Genomic DNA, 24,975 nt, shown 5'->3' on the forward strand with positions numbered 1-24,975 from the left:
TGGTCTCCCTCACGCATCCAGCTCCTCTGGACTGGATGCTTTGGTACAGACGTGGCCGAGGCTACGTCTGTACGCTTTTCCCCCAGTGGCTCTGCTCCCGGGAGTTCTGGAGAGAGTTCGCAGGGACCGGGTTTGCCTGCTTCTTTTAGCCCCGCGCTGGCCGGGCAGAGTAGGGTTTCCCGATCTTGTGTCCCTCCTCGACGGGCATCCTCTGGAGCTTCCTGTCAGGAGGGACCTTCTGTCCCAAGCAGGGGGCTCAATATTTCACCCCCGCCAGAACGGTGGAACCTGTGGGCTTGGCCTCTGAGGGGGCCCAGCTCATAGAGTCAGGTCTCTCAACTGAGGTTGTTGAGACTGTTCTACAGTCCAGAGCTCCCTCCACGAGGAAACTTTATGCCCGGAAGTGGAGAGTATTCACTTCTTTGTGTAGTGACCGTCGGTTGGATCCAGTCAACTGCCCAATTGGTACAGTTCTGGAGTTCCTGCAGGACCGGTTCACTGCAGGTCTGACCCCGTCCACTTTAAAGGTTTATGTGGCGGCCGTAGGTGCTTACCACAGTCCTTTGGGTGGAATGTCTGTGGGGAAAGACCCTTTGGTATCTCGTTTCCCTCGTGGCACTTGGAGGTCCTCCTCCCTTTTGAAAAGTGGACCAGGAGGCGAATAATTTGCTTTGCCCTGTTCGGGCGTTAGACGCATATGTCCACAGAGCTGCCCTGTGGCGGAAAAGTGATTAATTGCTCCCCTAACAAGGGAGGTCCAGTGTCTAAGCAAAGGATGAGCAAGTGGGTGGTTGAGACTATCTCACTTGCTTATGAGGCGGCTGGGCAGCCTTCTCCTTGGGCTGTCCGGTCGCACTCTACTAGGAGTATGGCGGCCTCTAAGGCCCTTATATCAGGAGTATCTTTACAGGACGTTTGTGATGCGGCAGGCTGGTCCTTACCGCACACCTTCGTCAGGTTCTACTCTTTAGACCTAGACTCTACTCCAGGGTCTCAGGTTTTGCCTTGCTAGTGCTGCTCACTTGATTTCACACAGGACAGACATTTGTAGCTATGGTGGCGTTGGTATAGACGTTCCCCATAGCGTCAATTTCGACGCAACGCGAGTTCCCTTGAAAGGGAACGCCTCGGTTACGACTGTAACCTCGGTTCCCTGAAGAGGGAACGAGCGTTGCGTCGCCTTGCCATATCTCCTTCATGCCTGTCAGCACGACTTCAGACTCTACGAAGCTTTCGTTTTCTGTTTCGGGCCGGCTTTTATAGATTCCTGGTACGTGACGTCACCCGCCTCTGACGTTCCGCCACACCATTGGACTGATTTTACATGTGCTTCAAGACGTCATCACGCAAAGCGTTCCCCATAGCATCAATTTCGACGCAGCGCTCGTTCCCTCTTCAGGGAACCGAGGTTACAGTCGTAACCGAGGCGATTTCTTACTGTGTAGTTTAAGAACCAATGGAAATCAAGTACTAATTAGGCACTCTAGAAACAGAAATGTAAGACTTATTGTATATGGCAAACCAAAATTCAAAGGCTTAGTTTGACCTTTACACTTAAGGGATGACTACATGACTGGTCTTTCTAGTAAGGAACTTGAACAGTGTTTAAAACTGCTTATTAAATTATTAACTTTTTGCATATTTTGCAAGGTGTATGTAAACTTATGACCTCAGCTCAATGCAGTTATGTGCGGCTAATACAATGGGGCTAATACAATTTCTTCGGGAAATGAATGTCTACAATATACATAAATTACATAAATGAAAATGTAAATATAAGATGTAAAAACAGATTACAGAATATTCAATAATACAAAGAAGTAATTATGTTCAAAAAGTTTTAGAATAGGAGTTTGAAGACAGACATTTCTATTTGCGACAATGATTCATTTCACTAATGATGGAAAAATATAGAATGCCATTTCCAAAACAAATTTAACATGGTGACTGCTCATGGTGAATCATGTGTTTTTTTTGTTGTTTTTTATGGCAGCTTCATAATCAGCCCAGATATGAATATTCACAGTTGGAGCTCCACCCCTCCTGCCGAGAGAAAACTGGAGGGAGAGCGCAGGTTGTGTCATTAATGAGGCTTGTCAACATGAGCGGGTTTCATCCATTCCCATTCCCTGCAGCTGCCTGGAGATGTATGAAAACAGCTCCGCCATGGCCACCAGTATGCATTATTATTACCCTGCGTTAGTGCATGATTAGCATCTCAGAATCTAGCAGGTGCTGCACTCATGCAAGGAGCCTTTTACAAATGCTCTGGCTACACACAGTCTCACTAAAATAAAAAATAAACTTTTCTGTGCATAATTTCTCAAAACACTGCTATCAGAGTAAATTATATCTGAAAACTAATCTAAGCAGTTTGAAAGATTATTATTATTATTATTATTATTCATATGCATTTTATTTATAGGCGCCTTTCTTGACACTCAAGGTCACCATACATCATCAACAAGACAATAACAATATTTAAGTAAAAACAATGAAATGCAATACAATTAAAAAAGACAATGCAGTTGTGGACCAAAAAGATATGAAGGGGCAAGATTATGAATGACTTTAAAAGTTAGGAGAAGTATTTTATAGTTGATATGGTAAATGATGGGGAGCCAATGGAGCTGTTGTAAGATAGGAGTGATGTGATTAATAGAGGGGGGTACGAGTGATAATATGAGCAGCTGAGTTTTGGACCAGTTGAAGTTTATGGAGGGTTTTATGCGGGAGGCCAAACAAAAGGGAATTGCAGTAATCTAAACGAGAAGTGACTAAACTATGAACAAGAATGGCAGTGGAGTGAGGCATGAGGAAGGGATGTAGACGGTTGATGTTTCGAAGATGGTAGCAAGCAGACCAGGTAACATTATTAACATGAGACATAAAAGATAGGGTGCTATCGAAAGATGATAGAGAGCTTATTGATTTACAAACACTGCAATTTTGTCTTAATTCAGCATGTTGACATGTTGGTAGATGACAGTACTGATGAAAAATGTAACTAAACCAAGTCAACATGAGTTTCTACTCTCAAATGACCAATGTTTTTATTGGTCTCACATTCTAAGCTTCCAACGCTACACCATAGATTAATTTAGGCAGTATTCGGGAAGATGTATGCAGGTTTGCTTGAATACTCGCATGATAAATTTCAGCAATGACTACTTCCATATGATCTTTCGATCAATAACTGTCTCTAACCTGGAAGTAGGTGAACTGCGAGTGGTAAAGATCAGGATAGATGTGCAGGGTGGTTCCCACTACAAGCAGTGACTCAAACTTGTGTAGAGAGGAACTGATGTAGCCATTGAAGCCCAAACACCAGATTTTCAGCAGAGCCTCCAAATCAAACAGCACCGTGAAGGCGACCTGAAAACAGCAGAAAGAGGCAGGAAGTATGATAATGGAGAGCTGTTCCTTGTGTGCCCCATTTCTTAGTGATTGCATTTTAAGTGTCCTTAGAGTCCTTGGTTTTTGCAAAGGGAATATGTACTGTATGTGAATACATGGACATTCAAACAAAGAAGGCTGAAGAATAATTTCCATTCACAATAACTTTGCTTTTCATTTAGAAGACACAGTATATACTGTAGGAATGCAATCATAGTGAGATGCATTTAGGCACAGGAATGTCAACAGAAGACAGAACACAAAACTAGTGTTCCCCAGTTTTCCCCCATTTGGTCTGATCCAAATAAAGAGCAGTGTGGATTAATGATGAGATGGATCGGCCTGTGAATATACGGGGTGCCTTTTCCTCCTTATCTCCGTCTTTCAGCTTGGAGTGGGCGGGTGGCCACTGTGCCACCTGCATACTGATTGCAGAGGCAGTGAGTGGCAAACAGGACACATACACACACACATGCGTACCTACCCGGCACTAGTTAAAATGGAGTGTTGCCCACAAGCTGTTTGCGCCCACGTTGTCACTCAGTTGATTTAATCTCAGGGTTTTTAAGGCGACAGAAAATGATGATGATATGTTTATATGAGCTTTCAGCAAAAGTCTTATCTGCTGACGCATTTGAGTGCAATAACAATATGGTTATTTTGCCCATCTCACAACAGATGACATAACAGTGTAAAATTGTGTCTTTTAAAACTAATACACATTGCCAAGACAAAGAAAGAGCAGAAAACCCAACCTAGAATGCAAGAATATGACAAGAAATATATCATTTTCAAATGTTCATTATCAAGTAGCATCTTGACACTCCAATGAATATCTGTAAAAGCCGTGAAGACTTTCACAGTGGGATTCAAATTATACAGCATTCGTAGCACCTAGCATGAAAAGTGATCAGGGTGTGACTAGTAACATCTGGGGCATCCATTTTAGGAATCAGATAAATACTCCCTAGAGAAAAATACATTTATTTTTATTCCATATATTATTAAAATATTTAATAATCATTAACAATACTAACTTTTCAGTGCAATCTCATTGCTGTACACAACACATAAAAAAAAATATATATATAAAAAATACATTAAAGAAAATAAGGTCCAGGGCCATTTCTAAGTGCCAGTTTTGACAGGTCTCACCTCAGCCAGGTAGAACTCGTCATTGGTGAGTTTATGGTCCTCGCCCTTGTGGTAATTGCTAGCAGCTACAATCACGTCAACGGCCACCATACTTAGGATGAACATGTGGAAAACTGAAGATCGCATCAGTTTCTGCAGAGATGAGAGAAAAGATCAGATGCATTTAGTGAGACAGAGCAAACACAGTGTTGTTGTTAGCTTAGCCGCATGCAAACAAAGTCCATATGAGACTTTCAGTCAGTGCAGTCAACTTTTTTGTCAGCTGTGCGTATATATTTCAACTGTGCACAACTTCCATTCCTAGAGTTGCCATGCTGAGCATTACGATTTCTGCCATTCATTTTTATATGTGTGGTCCATCTCCTCTTCCTTTTAATGTCTCTGGATGTATATCCTCCATTATGAACAAGCAGGCTGACCACATCCTCATACTGAGTGTAGTCGCTGGAAGAACATTATTTTCCACTTGATTCTCCACTTTTGTATGATGGAAGTTTTTAATCACAGTAGTAAGGACTGAGCCAAAAATGGACCCTCACTCCCTGAGCCCTCAGCAGGCCAAATTAACACATCTCAGGCCCATTACAGACCCAGGAACATGAGGCAGGAAAAATAACTTAATTTAAACCCAGACTGAGACACCTGCCTGCTGCCTATATTTGAGACTGTGGTAGGTGTTTTTTTCTTATAAAGCTGCAACACTGGATGAATTATAAATGTAGGTATTTGATATGACGAACAACCTCATTAAATCCAAATTGCATTATAAAGAAGTTTTCCTACCACAAAGCATGATATCTGGAATACTGTAACTGTATTTTTTTCTCTTATTTTAAAGATCAAATTAAATCATATTACTGATAGTTAGCACTGAAAGGTTTCAAAAGCCTCTTTCCTCTTGATCCGACACAGCTAAGTTTCTTCCAGTGAAACACTGACTAATAAGAAGACATAATCTTTTGGGTCATTTGTCTGGAAGCCAGCATTCTAGATAAACAGTTGTCAGTGGAGCTGATATCATTGGACTCTGAGTACAAAATACAACATATTAAAGCCATAACAGTAACAAATAAGCAAGCAAATAGAATATGAAAATAACTCACAGACAAAATGAGAATGTGTTTATTAATATATATTTATACTACACCTGCCTAGCATGATTTTATTAGAAACAGCTTTACTACAATACATTTATATTATTGTCAATACACTGATACTTTCTCAAATCAGCCTTTCACTAAAAGCAAATAAAAGCAAGTGAAATTTGTATAATAACCTGCATTTTTTTATTAAGATGAGTGAAATATGTATTGCCTATTGAGTTGTCTGTTGTTTAGCGAGTTACATTTGTATTATAAGATGGGTCCACACCCGTTTTATACCCATATTTTTGTTGAAAAAGAAAGAAAACCCAATCAATTACTCTGCAGAAAACAAGGGGAAGTTCAGGCGAGGTTGTGTGATGACACGCTTTAGGTCAACTAAATAAATAAATACGTATTATTGTGGAATTCCTGGTAAAACTATGCTACCCACAATCCTGAAGGAGATCCACCAACCAGAGAAGTAACTGTTACCATGGAAACAGGAATCATGGGAATAGTGCTCAACAGTGACCACCCACTCCCATGAAGCATTGCAAATGATGCAAATGAGTATAGTCTCTTTACACTCTGAAACAACCTATATTTATATTGATCTGAATAGTTTGCAATAAACATCAAATATACAGTAATAAGACTATAGTGGAAGAGTAGTGAGAGTAGTGGAAGACACAGGGCAGGGTGGAGTCAGTGTTTAGGGAAACATATTAAAAAAGAAATAATAATTTTTTTCAATTAAATTTGATGCCCCTAATGCCACAGAAAGTACATGCTGCACCTTTAACTCTAATTCATTAGCAACTTGACTATTGGCCAATTTCTCTTTCATTGCAGTGTCAAAACTTGTATAAGCACTCACTGCTTGGGTGCATTTATGTGTTATAAAACAATGAGAAGACACACCAAAGAGATGTAGATAAAATGCAACGTGCAGTCGACAGTCCAAATACATGAACACAGCTTGTGGGTGGGTGGAAAATCTCAAACTGGAAAAAAAAAGAGAGAGGAAATGGAAACGAGAGAAAAAAATTAGGAAGAGGGGAGAGAAAATGAGAACAGAGGAAGGACCTTTTGGAAGACCAACAGAAAGAATCCCACATCTTTTGGAGCAGCGAAAATAGTCATTAACAATTATGTAAAAGCGATTAAACTCCTCTTTAATAAAGTTAGAGGGAGCGGAACCAGTCTACAACAGCATTAAACTGATATATCTGATACATGTATCTAATAAAAGTAAAATGTAGTAATATTTTATTACATTATATACAGCTAAAGCATTTAGGGTAGGCCAAGAATATCCCCTTGTTACAAAATCGTACTCGGTTACTAACGTAACCTCGGTTCTCTCTAGAAGAGGGAACGAGTACTGCGTAAGATATCTTACGCTAGGGGAAAATCCTTTTCCGCGAGATATTGAAGCCAAAAATTATCCTTAATTTTGTAATAATGCAAAACGCGTTGCAGCAGCAATGCAGACATAGGCGAGACAGCTCGCGCGCCTATTGGCTGCTCTGCGGCAACTGCAGCAGCCTATCGAGCGAGGCCTGGCGTGACGTCAGACCCAATCAGGGCACTTCGCGCCCGCTGCGTCACGTCCCGCCGAAATGGGCGTGGTCTAGGCCTATAAATATCGCTCGCAGGCAGCTATTATCTGGTTTTTCATCATCGAAGCAACCAGAGCGTGTGCATGCACGGCAAGATACGCAGTACTCGTTCCCTCTTCTAGAGAGAACCGAGGTTACGTTAGTAACCGAGTACGTTCTCTTACGAGAGGTCTCTCGTACTGCGTAAGATATCTTACGCTAGGGGACCCAATGTAAAACACCGTGCATGCTGAGATCTGACACCAAAGACCCAAGGGCGAAAGCCCGGGGTACATATAGTGCACAATCACTCAGGGAACTCACAGGGAGTCCGGGAAGAGGGAGGGGTGCAGCCTCACTTTTCCACATATAGTAGCGTCGATGGGACGCGAATTTCATCATACAGACAGGGCGGGGTACGGCCTGAACTGATGGGGAAAATGTGGGTCTTACACAGTTTGCCCAGCTTTACACTGTCGAACATTGAGCTGTGCTCAGCAGACGCAGCATTCTGAGCTGATCGCATCAGGTCAGATAATACTGGTAAATTTAGACCGACAGCAGCCTGGCCTGCAGGGCGGGAACCTCTAGGTTATAAAACCTTATAAATGTAGACGGGGAGGCCCAGCCTGCCGCCATACAAATATCTTGCAAGGCAATCCCACTTGACCAGGCCCACGAAGAGGCCATGCCTCTCGTGGAGTGCGCTCTGACACCCAATGGGCACTGCATGCCCTTGCAGGCGTATGCCAGCGCTATAGCATCAACTATCCATCTGGATAGGCTCTGTTTCGACGCGGCTAGTCCCTTAGAACGTCCGCTAAACGAAACAAAAAGCTGCTCCGTCTGTCTGAAAACAGACGAGCGAGACACATAAGCTCATAATGCCCTGACTGGGCAAAGGAGGCTCGCGTCTCTTTCCTCATCAGGGACCGGTAGGGCTGACAGGGAGATAACCTGCGCCCTAAACGGTGTGTTGAGGGATTTTGGAACATAACCGTGCTTAGGTTTGAGTATAACTTTTGAGTCATTGGGCCCAAACTCCATGCACGCCGCGCTCACAGAGAGCGCGTGCAGATCCCCTATGCGCTTCACTGAAGCGAGAGCCAGCAAAAACACCGTCTTGAAAGACAGGTGTTTCAAATCGATTGACTGTAAAAGCTCAAATGGCGCACCTTTCATGGCTTCCAGAACCGTAGAAAGGTCCCATACGGGGACTGAGGGAGGTCTGGGAGGATTCAGTCTCTTAGCTCCTCTAAGGAAGCGGATGACTAAATCGTTCCTTCCTATTGACTGACCAAGCGTTGTTTCTGAGAACGCTGCTATAGCCGCCACATAAACTTTGAGCGTGGAGGGGGCCCTTCCCCCATCCAACAGCTCTTGTAGGAAGGAAAGCACCTCCGTCACACCATAGTTTGTGGGTGACACACCACGGGCTGTGCACCAGCCCGAAAACACCGACCATTTCGAAGAATAGAGTCGTCTTGTAGACGGAGCTCTAGCCTGCGTGATCGTGTTTAATACTCCTTTAGGGAGTCCAACATGTACCCGTTGATGGCCCAGACATGAAGGGACCATAGTTCCGGGTGAGGATGCCAGATCGAGCCGCGGGCCTGTGAGAGGAGATCTCTCCCCATTGGTACTGGCCACGGGGCAGTACTTGCTAACTGCATCACGACTGGGAACCAAGGTTGGTTTTTCCAGAACGGTGCTACCAGCAGTACTGAGCATCCTTCTTCCCTGATCCGTTCCATCACCTGAGGCAGGAGAGAGACGGGGGGAAAAGCATAGAGCGGGCGGCGGGGCCACACATGGGCCAGCGCGCTCCTGCTCTTGGAGAAAAATTCTTGACAGTGAGCGTTTTCTTGAGACGCAAACAGGTCCACTTCCGCTCTGCCAAATTTCTTCCACAGCAGATGGACTGTCTGTGGGTGTAGAGACCACTCGCCTGCCGGAACATTGTTCCTGGACAGTCTGTCCGGTCCTATATTCAAGATCCCTGGCACGTGCGCTGCTCTGAGCGAGCGCAGGTTGCACTGAGCCCATACCAGGAGGCGTTCTGCCAGCCTGTACAGTTTCTCGGATCTGATGCCGCCCTGGCGATTTATGTAGGACACCACAGACATGTTGTCCGAACGGACCAAGACGTGGTGACCTTTTATTTGGGGACAAAAACGCGTCAGCGCGTTGTCTACTGCCAGCATTTCGAGGCAGTTTATGTGCAGGAGCTTCTCCCGTTCTGACCACTGGCCGAAGAACGGTCTGCCCTCGAGCAGCGCTCCCCATCCCGAGGTGGACGCGTCCGTGGACACCACTTTCACCCTCGAGGAAGTCCCCAGGCTTACACCTGATTGGTACCCGTCGTTCGCTTTCCAGGGTTTCAGAGCTGTAACGCACTTCTGATTGACCCTGAGGCGAAGCAAACTTTCAGCCAAAACTGCAGCGGGCGCATGCGGAGCAGACCCAGCTGGAGCACTGACGATGCTGAGGCCATGAGACCTAGCATCTTCTGAAATCTCTTGAGCGGGACAGACGCGCCGCAGCGAAAAGAGTTCGCTGTGCGTCGAATGTCTACCGCGCGCTGTTGTGATAGTCGCGCTATCATGGATAGTGAGTCCAGTTCTGTGCCCAGGAAAGATATTTTCTGACTGGGTGACAGGGAGCTCTTCGCCCAATTGACACTCAGACCCAAATCCTCGAGGTGATCGAGTAAAATGGTCGTGTGTTCTATGAGCACTGCGCGAGATTGCGCTAGAATCAGCCAATCGTCCAATCGTCCAAATAGTTCAGCACTCGCATGCCTCTCATTCTGAGGGGTGCGAACGCCGCATCCATGCACTTCGTAAATGTACGGGGTGCTAGGGACAAACCGAACGGCAGGACTGTGTACTGATATGCCTGGCCCTCGAAGGCGAATCTCAAATATCGCCTGTGACGTGACGCTATCTGTATTTGAAAATACGCGTCTTTCAGATCTATTGACACAAACCAATCTCCTTGGCGAATCTGCACAAGGATTTGCCTGGTCGTGAGCATCCTGAACTGTCGCTTCACAAGCACTTTGTTCAGTTGCCTTAGATCTAGTATGGGTCTGAGACCCCCGTCTTTTTTCGGTACCAGGAAGTATCTGCTGTATAGCCCTCCTTCGCTCTGAACTTGAGAGAGAGGCTCTATGGCCCCTTTGCTCAATAGTTTCGTCACTTCGGCTCGAAGTAGATGTGCTACTTCTGTTTTTACCGTGGTCTCGACGCGCGCCACATAGCGGCGAGGGCGTCGGCGAAACTGCAGCGAATAGCCTCTTTCTATAATGTTCAGCACCCACTTCGAAACCCCGGGTAGCTTTGCCCATGCGTCTGCATGGATAGCTAGGGGTTGAATACGAAGCGCGCTCCGCTCGCTCAGCGATGGAGAAGCTTCGGTGTGCTGTAACACAAGCGTGGCGCTCGTGACATTTGAGGCATGGGGCGCGCTGATGACAGCGGGCAGATTGCCCGCGCTCGACTCCTCTGCGGTGGTTAACCGCGAGGGGGAGGGCTGGGCGGTTCCCGTGGGAACTGTCATGTCTATGTGTGGATGTGGGCGCGGGACAGCGGGCACATTTATCACACCGAAAGCATCGTTCGCTTGCGTGAAGCGAGTGCACGTTGGTTTCGTTTTTACAGAAACCGTGAGACATGCATAACGTGGTGTTAGTGGGCACATTCACCATGTTTGAAGCGCAATCGGTCTGAGTCGATTCATGTGCGCGAGCCCTGTGTGACGGGCTGTGCTTGTGTGTAGAGATGGGCACTGGGCAGTGGGCATTCTTCTTACACATAAAGCACCATCGGCCGTGGCCGGGACACCAGAAAAATTCACACTTATGGGATTTATCTGGGTAGCCGTAAAAACGGCGTTTGTGTGCAGGCAAGCGGGTGACAGAACCGACTTGTTTACTGCAGGATACACTGGAACAGTCACATTTACTGGAACTGAACGAGCGAGAAGTTGCCATAGAAACAGAGAGCGTCAACATGCTGGCGTTTATTGCAGGCCTGCGTGCATTACAACAGGCTTGTTCACTGCAATATTGACATTTCCAGTCGCCTGAATTCCAGAGGGGAATGGGAAATGTATAGGAAAAAGGAGGTTGGTCCGTCCGCAGCGGGACCAGAAAAACTCCCTTTTTTCCTTACGCCAGTGACGCATGGAACACCATAGAAACGGTGTTTGGGTGCAGGCGAGCGGGTTGTACAACGCGCTCGTTGGCTGCAAAATACACATCTGCAGTCGCCTTTTCAGGGAACTGACAGAGCGAGCATTGACGGCATAATTTTATCTGCCGGTAGACCCGGGGATCGAACGCGGGTCTCTCGCGTGCAAAAACCTGAGAGTCTGCCACTGGGCCACAGGGGGAGACACATTGTAACTCAGTTAGCGCGAGTGTTATAAGAGAGCGTCAACGTGCTGGCGTTTGTTTGCAGGCATGCGTGTATTACAACAGGCTTGCTCACTGCAATACTGACATTTCCAGTCGCCCGAACTTCAGAGGGGAATGAGAAATGTACGAGAAAGAGGAGGTCGGTCCGTCCGCGGGGGGACCAGAAAACGCTCTTTTCTCCTTTCGCCAGTGACGCACGGAAACCATAGAAACGGTGTTTGGGTGCAGGCGAGCGGGTTGTGCAACGCGCTCGTTGGCTGCAAAATGCACGTCTGCAGTCGCTTTTCAGGGAACTGACAGAGCGAAGCATTGGCGGCATAATTTTAACTGCCGCTAGACCGGGATTCGAACTCCGGTCTCTCGTGAGAAAAACCAATGATTCCGCCACTGAGCCACAGGGGGGAACGCAAAGGTTTTCGGATGCACGAGCATATAAGAGCGTCACATGCTTTCTTCGGCATATGCTTGCAGGCGCGCTTGTATTAAAACAGGCTCGCCTGCTGCAATATTGATATTTCCAGTCGCATGATCAGGGAACTGGGAATATGTATGAGAAATTGAAGGTCAGTCCATCCTCGGAGGGACTAAAAACACACCTTTCTCCTTTCGCCGGTGAGTGACGCATGAATGGGGCGCAGAAGGCAGGGTAGCTTTCTTATAACGTAAAGAAAAACTAACCCCGACCGTCCGCTTCCAGCCTCCCTTGTGAGCGGCGCAGTTTGCGCGGCTTGAACAGAGGGAGAGAGAAAGCTAGCCCCGTGACCGCCCGCTCCTGACATCCTCTGTGAGCGGCGCGGTGTGCGCGGCTCGAACAGAGGGAGAACAGGTATCGTCCCCCAAGCAGGCAAGGCAAGCGGGCGAACCGGCAAGCTTTGCGGGTTGGGGGGGGGGGGGGGGGGCGGAGGAGCAGTCTCGGAGAAGGATGCCAGGTGAGTCCTCAGAGTCACCATAGGCAGTACCTAACTCGCAGTGAGGGCAGTCGCCGTCAGCGAGTGCGAGAGCTGCGTGATCAGGAAAAGGGGCGTCTTGAAAAAGACGCCCAGCTCTTTTAGTGCAATGGGAGTGTGTGTCGCGGCGGCGAGCACACACACATACATAAACACAGTAGCAGAGAAAGGATATAATGCCGGAAAGCGCAGCAGGAAGGCAAGGAAGGCGGCGCGGCCAGCGACTTCAGTGACTCGTCCCGCTGAAGGTGCTCTCTTTCAGACAGCGCGGCTTCTTATCCAGCTCCAGCGATGCGTGTGCTTCGCTTGAAGGATGAAAAATCAGATAATAGCTGCCTGCGAGCGATATTTATAGGCCTAGACCACGCCCATTTCGGCGGGACGTGACGCAGCGGGCGCGAAGTGCCCTGATTGGGTCTGACGTCACGCCAGGCCTCGCTCGATAGGCTGCTGCAGTTGCCGCAGAGCAGCCAATAGGCGCGCGAGCTGTCTCGCCTATGTCTGCATTGCTGCTGCAACGCGTTTTGCATTATTACAAAATTAAGGATAATTTTTGGCTTCAATATCTCGCGGAAAAGGATTTTCCCCTAGCGTAAGATATCTTACGCAGTACGAGAGACCTCTCGTAAGAGAACTGTTTTTTGCCTTCCTTACAGATCACGTTTTTCACACTAGTCAACTGGTCATATCGAGAGTAAGAGAGTAAGAAGAAATAAAATAGGAAATGGTCTATTAAATAGAGAGGTGAAAGACTGAAAGATTATGTGGCAGGGTTCATGGGCAGAGACATAAAAAAAGAGACACTCTCCCTCCGGGTTTGACAGCCAGACGGCCACATGTGGAACAATGTGGCCCCGTGCCACATACAATCTTCAAAATAAAGCTTGCCTTTGGAAAGACAATGGCAAAAAGGGCATACAAGAAGAGATTATCTGAGAACAGATTTTCTCTTTTTCTGTGTGTCCAGAGGCTGTTCAGCTGCCCAGAGAGAGATATATCGACAACAGTTCCTTAGACTTGTGTATGTTGTAAATAGAAGGTAACAGTTTTTGTAATTGGCAATAAAACCATCCTTAACCCTGCTAGGGCTCTGTTTGGATTGCAGTAAAGTCATTTAAAAAAGCCAATGGCTTGCACACTATTAAATCCCCATTATACCATAGATTTCTCAACTAACCGGCCACATGAAACCCAGCAAAACTTTCTGCATTTTATACAAAAAAACCCCCCAAAAAACAAAAAAACTTTCTTTACATTAATTTTATAGCATTTTTACAAATGAGTATGTCCCCAAAAGGAGGTTATGGGAGATTTTGTCAGGTCACTTGATCCAAATTTGTCCACAAAATATGGTGAATTAGGTACACACACACACACACACACACACACACACACACACACACACACACACACACAAAATAGACTGAAAGCAAAAATGGTTAACCAACCATTGACAATACCGAGCGACTAATAAATCACTTTATCACTAATGCTGCTCTAATACATTAATTGATATTTATATATTTTTTATTTATCAAAAGGAGGAACACTAATATGAAAAGTAAACAAAGTCGTTTTCAAGAAATTCATGATTTAAGTCTTTATTCATGATTTAAGTCTTTATTCGTAAAAATCCCCTCTACTGTATTTTCAGTTCCCTGTCAGTTAGTCACTACGAGTTAAGTCAGAGACTGACGAATAGGGGTTTCGCTAGAGAGCCCTATCACATTTGAGCTATTAGAAAATGAGCCAATGGTATGAAAAAAACATGGGTCTGCAGAATTTGCATTGTAGATTTAAAAGATGTCTTTAAAAGAGACATTTAAAGATGTCTCGCCAGTGTGTTTCTGGATGTGGGCGCATGGTCCATCCGCCTGACGGTCACGAGCGATGTCTAGTGTGTTTGGGCTTTAATGACGCTCAGACAGCGCTCGTGGATGACTCGTGTTCTCATTGCAGGAACATGACCATCACGGTGTTAAGATCGAGACTCAATGACCTCCGTGGAGGTAAAGTCCCCTCTGCCACACCCCAATTTATCTCCTCCTCGATAGGGGATACTTTGGCTGATGGCCAGGGTGATCTGAGGGTTACGGTGTGGAACAACCCGACGAATCTTCCTCGGGCCACACCCCCCTGCACATCGCAAGCCGTGGAGCTTCCGGAGGAGCCTGGTTCCTCTCGGGGACCCAGTGTTTCATTCGGGGCTCCGGTGGATGACGCATACTGGCACCCGCCAGCATCCGCCCCCAGTACCTTTCTTCCCGGAAGTGCATCAGGTCACAGATCATGTAAGTCCCCATTGACTTCCCACGGCCCGGCAGTGTCCTCCGCCTTCTCCTCCCTCGATGGCGCGGCGGCCAACAGGTACACTGGGGTCCCCTAAGCAGCGCTCCTGAGACAGGCAGCTCGGAGCAAGGGCGCAGTTTTTCCCAGGAGCCAGTAGCAGGACCACTCCTTCCCCCGGTGGAGGGCCGGGGGAGAATCTTTTGTTCTCCTTCCCCAGCCGCTGGCCTCATGGTGGGCTGCACCCTAGAACTGTTAAAAGAAAGAACTGACTCCCCTTCCTCCGAGCCCCAAGAGGCCGCGGATGGCAGTGTGCGACGCTATGCCTCGCCACTCTCGTCCTCCTCTGTCACCAGACCCCTGTCAGAATAGGCCACTGCGGAACGCTCGTCCTTCCCTGGCCTCCTCTGTCAGAACGAGGAACTTGACCACGCCTCCCATGTCTGGGCCGGTCATTCCACATCGCTGCCCCATCGTGGGTACGCCTGTAGGTCCAATGACCTCACTAGTTCAGTTTTTGGGAACCTGGCTAGAGCTTCCCAATCTGTCCCGCTGACTCGCACGAACGGTCAGGCTCAGCTATGCGATTCAGTTCGCACGGTCTCCTCCCCGCTTCCAGGGAGTCCGCTATACCATGGTGGGTGGCAATGCCCCTGTCATGTGTGCGGAGGTCGCCACCCTACTGGCGAAGGGTGCAATCGAGACTGTCCCTCCAGCCGAGATGAAGTCTGGCTTCTAAAGCCCCTACTTCACTGTACCCAAGAAGAGCGGTGGGTTACGACCTATCCTGGACCTGCGCGTCTTGAACCGAACCTTTCACAGGCTTCCATTCAAGATGTTGACAGCCAAACACATTTTTGAATGCGTTCGTCCATTGGATTGGTTTGCAGCGATCGAAAGCACGTACTTTCATGTCTCCATTCTTCCTCGACACAGACCGTTTCTTCGGTTTGCTTTCGAGGGGCAGGCATATCAGTACACGGTACTCCCATTCGGGTTAGCCCTGTCTCCTCGCGTCTTCACGAAGATCGTCGAGGCAGCCCTTGTGCCACTCAGACAACACGGGGTTCGCATCCTGAACTATCGCGACGACTGGCTGATTGTAGCTCACTCTCGAGAGCAGGTTTGCGAACATGGACCTGGTGCTCCGGCACCTCGCCCGTCTGGGACTTCGGGTCAACTGGGAAAAGAGCAAATTCTCCCCCGTGCAGAGGATCTCTTTTCTTGGTATGGAAATCGCCTCGGTCGCCATGTACGCGCAGCTTTTGAGCGAGCACATGTAGTCACTGCTGAATTGCCTGAGTCAATTTGAGGGCAAGAGTAACTTCCACTGAAGTTATTTCAGAGGCTCCTAGGGCACATGGCATCCGCAGTGGCAGTCACGCCGCTCAGACTGCTTCATATGAGATGGCTTCAGCACTGGCTTCGCGATCGAGTCCCAAGATGGGCATGGCAACAGGGCACGTTCCGGGTGCTAGTCACTCGGGCCTGCCGTCAAACTTTCACCCTGTGGTCGAACCTCTCTTTTCTATGGGCCGGAGTTCCCTTAGACTGAGTTTCCAGGCATGTTGTTGTGTCAACAGATGCCTCCACCACGGGTCGGGTGCCATGTGCAATGGGCATGCTGTCGCTGGCTCCTGGACAGGACCCCAGTGCCTATGGCATGTCAATTGCCTCCAGTTCCTGGCCGTACGTCTAGCTCTGCACCGTTTTCGGACGTTGCTGGAGGGCAAGCACGTACTGGTCCGTTCAGACAACATGGCGACAGTAGCGTACATCAATCATCAGGGTGGTCTGCGCTTCCGCCGTATGTCTGAACTTGCACACCATCTCCTCCTATGGAGTCAGAAGCATCTGAGGTCGCTTTGAGCCATTCACATCCCGGGAGACCTGAATCGTACAGCCGATGAGCTCTCACGACTACGGCTTTATCCCGGGGAATGGAGACTCCATCCCCAGAAGGTTCAACTTATTTGGGAACAGTTTGGCGACGCACAGGTAGATCTGTTTGCCTCCCCAGACACTTCCCACTGCCGCTTGTTTTACTCCCTGACCGAGGGGACCCTCGGCTCGAATGCACTAGCGCACAGCTGGCCGCGGGGACGGCGCTCCTGGTTGCTTTGGCCTCCATCAAGAGGGTAGGGGACCTGCTGGCATTTTCGGTTGATGAAGCGTGCCAGGAATTCGGGCCGGCTAACTCTCACATCATCTTGAGACCCCGGCCTGGATATGTTCCCACCACTCCTTTCAGGGATCAGGTGGTGAACCTGGAAGCACTGCCCTCGGAGGAGGCAGACCCAGTCTTGGCACTGCTCTGTCCAGTACGTGCCCTTTGTGCTTACGTAGACAGAACGTGGTGTTTCAGAACCTCAGACCAGCTCTTTGTCTGTTACGGTGGGAAGCTGAATGGAAAGGCTCTCTCCAAGCAGAGGTTGTCTCACTGGATAGTGGACGCCATTGTCTTGGCTTACCAGGCGCAGGACCTGGCATGCGCCCTAGGGGTGAAGGCCACACTCCCACCAGGCTGGGCGACACCTAACACTTTCGTGAGATTCTACAATCTCTGTGTAGAGCCAGTGTCCTCTTGTGTACTCGCTCCCAGTAGCCAGTAAGTAGGACCTGCCCGGTGTCATTGCTTGCTGTGCCATTCCACTCCACGGACTGGATACGTGAGTTCTCCATAGACCCTGAGTTCCTCCTGCACTGTTGATGCCATCACCAGAATACATGTCCGGTTGGTCAGCCCTCGTGATCGGTTAAGTGCCTCCATGTGCATGGTTCACCAGTTGGCCAATTCCACCCTGCGGGCTGGATACCTCTGAGCTTTCCGTATGCATCCCGTACTCTGGTAATATGTGTATTTTAAGTCCTCTCTGCGTGTAGGCACTGTGTCACATATTCCATCTGGGATATGCTACCTTAGTATTTGTACCTTAGTATTCTTGCGTTAGCCTGGCCCTTCACTCGTGCTATTCTCACGACAAGGAGCTGGAGCTTGAAAGGGAACGTCTTGGTTATGTAACCCTCGTTCCCTGAAGGAGAGAACAGAGACGTTACGTCCCCATGCCACTGCCATAATATGATAATGCGAGACTGCACTCACGGCTCCTTTTAAACCCACGTGGTGGGGTGGTGTTCGCGATGCAAATTCTGCAGACCCATGGTATTTTCATAACATTGGCTCGTTTTCTAATAACTCGAAGGTGATAGGGCTCTCTAGCGAAACCCCCATTCGTCAGTCTCTGACGCAACGTCTCTGTTCCCTCCTTCAGGGAACGAGGGTGTTTGCTGTCTTCCTTGACTGTGAGGCTTTCCTTGTAAACTACCATTCAAAAGGTTGAGGGGTTGTTTCTTATTGTTTTAAAGAGAAGTCTCTCATACTTACCAAGGCTGTATTTATTTGATAAAAAATACAGTTAAAACAATAATATAGTGAAAGTAATTTAAGATAACATTTAAGTTGGTAACACTTTATTTTGATGGTCCCTTTAGAACATTCTATTGACTAAAAGTAACTTTTTAACTACATGTCAACTACTGTAACTATCATTAGAGTATTAGTAGACTGTCTGCTTAATATCTGTTAACTCTTTATTGTGATGCTTCTCCAACAGACTGAAGTAACTTTGCAACGTCAACTTATTCTAACCTTAACCCTAACAGTCTACTAATAATCTGCTAACGCTCAGAGTTAGTAGACATGTAAATACAACGTTACTAAAGGCAGGGTTCTCAAGTCTCACGCATTGGCCGTGAGACACACGCAATTCAACCAGTTCACACGCTCACACGCCACACAGTGTATTTCTCACGCTGAAAAGGCAATGCCAACCAAGTTGTCCTGCAAGCTTTATATATAACGTATACGAGCATAGATATATACACAAGTATATATCTTGGTATACAAGGCGCAGGCACACAAAGTGAAGTTTCCTGCCGCCAGCACGTATCTCGGCCAGATTGCGTTCGTTACAAGGCAACATAGATGCGCAAACACACAGAGATTGACGGAACATTCTCAGCCACCGTACGTTCATTACTAGGTAACCAACAACATCGCGCGAACACACGTCGTGATGGAGAAGGTAAGTTGGAAGAAAGCTCGTCTAACATTTTTAGGCTAGAACATTTAATATATTGCCCATCGTATACATTATTATTGATGCAGTCAAAAACTCTACAACAATCATTATACCATTTCGACTAGACACATTCAAAATGGAAAAAGATTTGTTTTTCCAAACTGTTTGGAGCAATTTGTTATATTTTTGTAATTATTGTATATTTGTAATTTTAAAATATAACATTAAAGAGTATATTTGATGTGATGAATTGCTCTGTCATTTATCAGATTTACCAATTGTTATAATTGCAATTTGTGCTGGTTAATTATGAACAATGGGTAAAATTGTGGGGCGGGGGCGGGGCTCCATTAGGGCTCGTCCCCTAACCGCATGTGATCTCACTCCAAGCTTTTGATAAAACTTGAGAACCCTGCTAAAGGCCCTTTCACACCAGACGTGTAACGAAAAAGCGTAACAAAAAAGCGAATAGTTCGCGTGCGAATAGTTCGCGTCAAAACCATTCACATCAGCCGCGACGTGAATTTGCGACGTCTGTGACGTTCAGAGCTTCAACATTCCAAAACTTGTTTCGCGCCGACAGCTGAGAAAACATGGACACTTCATCATCATCATCCAGTGAAGACGAGCTTTTCATTTTCTTTAAAAGACAGAAAAGAAGGTTTTGGGTGCACCCAATCTTAAAGAACAGAGTCTGAAGGGGAGTATGCTAATGTCCACTTTTAGTTTCCTTTTCCTCTCTCCTTTTTCTCACATAGGTGTCCCTGAGGTTTTTCCACAGTTTTCTTGCGTCTTCAACTAAACACAGTGCGTTTTGTAATGTCAATACACATTACATGTAACACACGAAGTAACAAGTTAAAATCATTCGACTAGAAACTGTAGATATCACACAAAGATTGTATACTACATTTTGTTACAGTAAACAAACATGGATCTTTGACGATAGTGTTAGCTTTCTAACCCAAATGTAGTTTAGCCTGCTAGCCTACACAGCACAGGACTATACAACGACAAACTATCACACAACATACTCACAGTCGTGATAACCGAGTTGGTTGGCAATGCTACGCCACACATTGTCCTTGTAGTATGTGATTGGCTGAAGCCTTTTCTGTCGCGCAAAAGTACAAAAAAAAAAATTCTACATCGAAGCGGAAAAAAGAAAAGACGTTTTTTCGCCGCAGCACATTCGCGTTCGGTGTGAAAGCACTCATTACACAAACAGCTGATCAAAAAATAAAACCATTGCGCGAATTATTTGTGCGTCAAAATCGCGTCCAGTGTGAAAGGACCTTAATAGTCAACAAAATGTGTTAAATTGACCATCAAAATAAAGTGAAACTTTTTAACTTTTCTATTTTAATATATTTTCAAATGTAATTTATTCCTGCGATGGCAAAGCTGAATTTTCAGCATCATTACTCCAGTCTTCAGTGTCACGTCATCCTTCAGAAATAATTTGAATATGCTGATTTGGTGCTCAAGAAATATTTCTTATTATAATCAGTTTTGAAAACTGTTGTGCTGCTTAATATTTTTGAGGAAAACGTGATAACTTCCCCCGAAGATTCTTTGAATAGAAAGTAAAAAAAAAACAGCATTTATGTAAACTATGTAAAAGTATTTCCTGCCAATTTAATACATCAATTTAATGCAACCTTGCAGAATAAAAGTACTAATTTCTTAAAAAAGAATGCATTTCCCATTACTGATTAAAAATGGAAAACAACAGCATCTTGCTGTTTATACACAAAATAACCCAGAATATTCCTTTTACCGATTCAAACTATACACACCTTCAAGATGCTAATGAATTGAAAATTGTCTGTCAAATCTGTAAATGGAAAGTCTGTAGTCATACAGGACTTGTAGAGCTCCAGGAAATGTCCTTAGTGTCTTACAGTATATCTCGAGGGAGAAAGGTGAAAGAAGGACAGTGGCAGTCTGGTCTGTCTGCTGGTCTGGGATCACAGCTCAGAATTCACTGAGAAGCCTCTATGACTAATATGGGACATGAAAAAGCAGTCTGACATTTTCAGCTTCTCGATGTTGGTTTTCCCTCGGGTGTTTCGGCTGAAGGGGGACTAACAGGTGACTCCATTTTCTCAGGGCCCTTGACTTCACCTAAAAATGTTCCTGGCTTTCTGAAAGACTTGCTTTTATAGCAGGGTTTGAAAGCTTGCTTGTGCAATTCATCCATTGTCTACTTCAAGACTTGTCTGTGATGTGATGCCTATTTCTCTTGTATGGAGAACATAAAAACAGCACTGTCAATGCACTGAAGGTGTGGTGGCCTACTTCTTCTGATGTTGCTGGTGCCACATGAATACCTAGCCGAGCTGTCGCAATCAAATAAAAAGCAACCTTTGTGAGGGCGGGATGCACCTCTCTCGCTCTCTCCATTTCATTGCATTTGATGCAACCCAATTTGTATGCTCCAAATCTTCCTCCAAAGAGACAATTCAGAGCATCTTGTTACTGCTCCTCCTTGTATGTTTGAAACTTCAGGCTTTACACCTGTCAGCTGACACACAATTAGTGTTCTTTACAGTAAGGTGCCTGTCATGCTTCATCAGTTATGTGCCAGAATCAAAGACAGCAACAACTCAAAGGGAATAACATTTATTTATCATTCAGCGTACGTCAGCGGCATTTGACCAAACATTTACTGATTCCTAATGGAATAGTTGCCCCAAAAAGTTTTACTCACCAACGTCATTCTATACATGTATATCCATATGAATTTATTTTTTCTGTGAAGAAGGTCTGAAGACTATGCTGGTCACTCTTTTACATACCATTACAATAAATGGGGACTACTGACGCTTTCCAGTTTCAAAAGGATGCCAAAACATAAAAGTATTACCAAATTGGTCCATACTTCAATCTTAATAAATGAAGCTTATTTACTGGCATTGATGTTTCCATTAAGAATCTTTAACATCCATGAACCTTTCCATTTCCCAAAAGGTTCTTTAAAGCGGAAAATGGTTCTTTAGATTATTAAAATGTTCTTCACACCAAGAAAAGCTTGGTTTTTTTAAGAACTGTTCACTGAAAGGTTCTTTGGAGAACCAAAATTTGTTCTTCTATGGCACTGCTAAAAAAAAAAAAAAAAAAAAAAAACTTTTAGAACCTTTATTTTTAAGAATGTTGTGCCCTATTTTATATATATATATATATATAAAAAAAACATAATTCCACACAGAACTCAACACTCCAGACCCCAAATCACCAATCCAGAGCCATAAAATCCAGGCTCCAGCCAGTCTACGCCAACCAATGAAAACCCCCAGCTAAGAACTTTATGGCCATGCAAGCAACTAAAGGACAACTAACGTTGTCAATGTTAGATGGTTTGGAAAAGACTGATTGGTTCAGAGATGGCTCAGCTCAGTGCCCGATCAAGATAACAGCAAAGGTTGCTTGATCCCAAAACAGATATACAAAACAGACCTCCTTCTTCTGAAGGACCTCTGAATGACCCCAGGGTGTGAAATCTCTTATATCTCTTTATCTCTTACCTATAAAAATACATAAAACCATCCCAAAACAATTCTTGATGGACTTATAATCAAACATCGTTCAACTACATAATTCTATATTGTGTCTACAACCTATATGTGTGTCTAATATGATTAGATCCCATATAAGTCATGTAATTGTTATAACTATTAGATGTTTGAATGAAAGTGTGTCTTGTTTCCTATCAGTATGATCGTATGTTCTTAATTCAAAAGATAGCTTGATTGAAATCTGTGTAAAATGTTTTGTATTCTTATAACAGGAATGATGTCTAAACTGTGGCCTCTGTACTCTCTGCTAGCGCTGGAGAGTAAGGAGATCACAGATAACGCATGATTTACGATGAGAAGTGAAGAAAATGCCACCTCTCAAATAAAGACAGTGTCTAATTGGTCAGAACTCATCCAGGAGGCTGGACAAACATTTGAGTTTAAAATCTTAGGACCCGAACAAAGCTTTGGGCAGAAGAGAAGAAGAGAAAAGTAGATTCAAAAACGATCATGGAGAAGCCATGACGGAGTGACCAGGCAGACCAGTAACTATGTAGACGAGCAGACGAAAGAACCCAAATCAAGATCAGAAGAACATGGGTTAAACAGCTTCATTCAAGCCATCTAACTACTCTCATCTCAATTTTCTTTATTTTCTTAGTTTTCTTTTCTTAGACACTCCGTTGTGAGTCTCGGTTCTAAGTTAAGTTTTGCGACAAAGTTTCGGTCCACGATTCGACTGCAAAGCCTGCTTCCCACTTCAAAGACTTTCCATCCATCCGCCAGCACACCACGTGATTGGCCGCCCCAGACCTCTATCCAGGCAGGATAAGCCAGCCAACGAACCTGGGAAACCCCTTTTTATGACAACAAAAGGGAATCCCCAAAAGGAATGCAAAAACAAGCAAGTAGCCTCCAGACTTTTAAGCAGAACAGGTGCATTGATATATACTTAATAACCCGCCTAAGAAACAATAGAAGGGTTAAATTAATGATTGATGGTTCGTTCAGGTCAGGTCTAATAAGTGCATATAGAAACTTGGGATTTCATCATCTCACTCTTAAAACTCATTCTTTCCTCACTCTCTTTCTTTCTGCAACTCGTATGAATGTGTGTGCGTGTGTTTGTGTTAGATATTAGTTTTATGTGTTAGAATAATCAATAAAGTATTGTTTGTATTTTAAAGAGAAGTGTTACTTGTGTTATGTGCTTACGAATTGAATGTCTTAAACTGCTGATCTAAGTTACCTTGCTAATACATAGTGTTTCACTATAGTTTGGATATTTATATCCGCTGCAGAGCTGATAGTTGCGGCCGGTTCAAATGAACCCTGGACGAGTCATTTGCTCGGTCGTAATAAATTATTCTTTAGAATTCCCTATAAATTAATTAATAATTCCTTTTGAGCTAAATTGACCTGTCAGAATCACTACATTTACATTACAGAAGTTTGAACGCAGGTTACCATTCGTTGCCATTGCATGAAAATTCATGGAATGAAAATAAGCAGTATTAACATTCTGCTAAACATCTCCTGCTAAACGTTATAAAATTAGATTTGAGGTAAACTATCCATTTAAGCTTAAATGAATTTAAAAGCAAAAAGTCCAGCTTTTATGTATTCCAATTAAATGGAGGAGAACAAAGAACAGAAAGATGAAGAAGATAAAGGTTATTCTTTAATAAAAAAAAAAAGGACACCTGCACACTGACTGAGAGTTATGTCTGTCAACAAGCATCAGCAAAGACCAATGAAGCATCTTATAGTACTGTACATCTAACACACCAAATTTAAGTCATCAGCAAACTGAGTGCTACAAATGCACTTTTTGTGAACTCCATAGGCATACCCCGCCACATTCGCTCCATTGTTTAATTAGAAAACAGGAACAAAAATAGCTGATGGGAGACCTGCAGTGTTCAAATCCCACTGCTTATCAAAGTTATTACTGCAGTGAGGTGATTCATGCTCTGTCTGGGACCTGCTGGTTAATTAAAACTGACTGTCCTCTAGAATTCTCCAGCCACCATTCAAGACCAGGTTAGGGATGCAGACGGGCTGGGTCGTGAGTGTCACGGTTGCGGTTGTTGATTAGGCACACTGATAGCTGGGAGAAATAGGTCCCTTGGGAGAAATAAGTGTTGTAAGGTCAGAGTTGGAGTAATGGAGGGTTTCCTTTATATAAATAACCTTGGTGTGGGAGTGGGGCCAAGGTGTTCCCTCTATGGGCAGCACCTTCAGTTTAACAGGGCTATTAATCATGACGTCCAGGGTTTACAACACAGAGAGGCTGAGCGGGAAAGAGGCTGAACGATCAGGGAACTGCTCTTCATTGAACTGTATTGTAATTCTAAATGACTAACCAACTGTGTTGAGCTTTATCTAAGTTTAGTCCAAGATGTTAATGGCCAACTACATTTTTCTGTCACATTAAAAGTACAATTCACCCAAAAAAGAAAATCTGGGTAACACCTTTTATTTT

At 45.2% G+C, this 24,975-nt stretch overlaps 1 protein-coding gene and 1 long non-coding RNA gene across 5 annotated transcripts in view; one reads left to right on the forward strand and one right to left on the reverse strand.

Annotated features, from left to right (window-relative positions):
• nalcn (sodium leak channel, non-selective) overlaps window positions 1-24,975 on the reverse strand; it is a 140,692-nt gene that overhangs the window by 90,798 nt on the left and 24,919 nt on the right. For all 4 annotated transcript variants that reach the window (XM_082176523.1, XM_082176522.1, XM_082176521.1 and 1 more), the window contains 2 exons: window positions 4,552-4,683; window positions 3,208-3,375 (listed from right to left, as the gene is read on the reverse strand). In XM_082176523.1, the coding sequence (XP_082032649.1) occupies window positions 3,208-3,375; window positions 4,552-4,683 (300 nt within the window). The remainder of the gene's footprint in view (window positions 1-3,207; window positions 3,376-4,551; window positions 4,684-24,975) is intronic.
• The window catches only part of LOC309503785, a 247,067-nt gene that overhangs the window by 56,627 nt on the left and 165,465 nt on the right, over window positions 1-24,975 (forward strand). The window lies entirely within an intron of this gene.

This window comes from Leuciscus leuciscus (genome assembly GCF_965113295.1).
Source record: "Leuciscus leuciscus genome assembly, chromosome: 7".
NCBI lineage: Eukaryota > Metazoa > Chordata > Actinopteri > Cypriniformes > Leuciscidae > Leuciscus > Leuciscus leuciscus.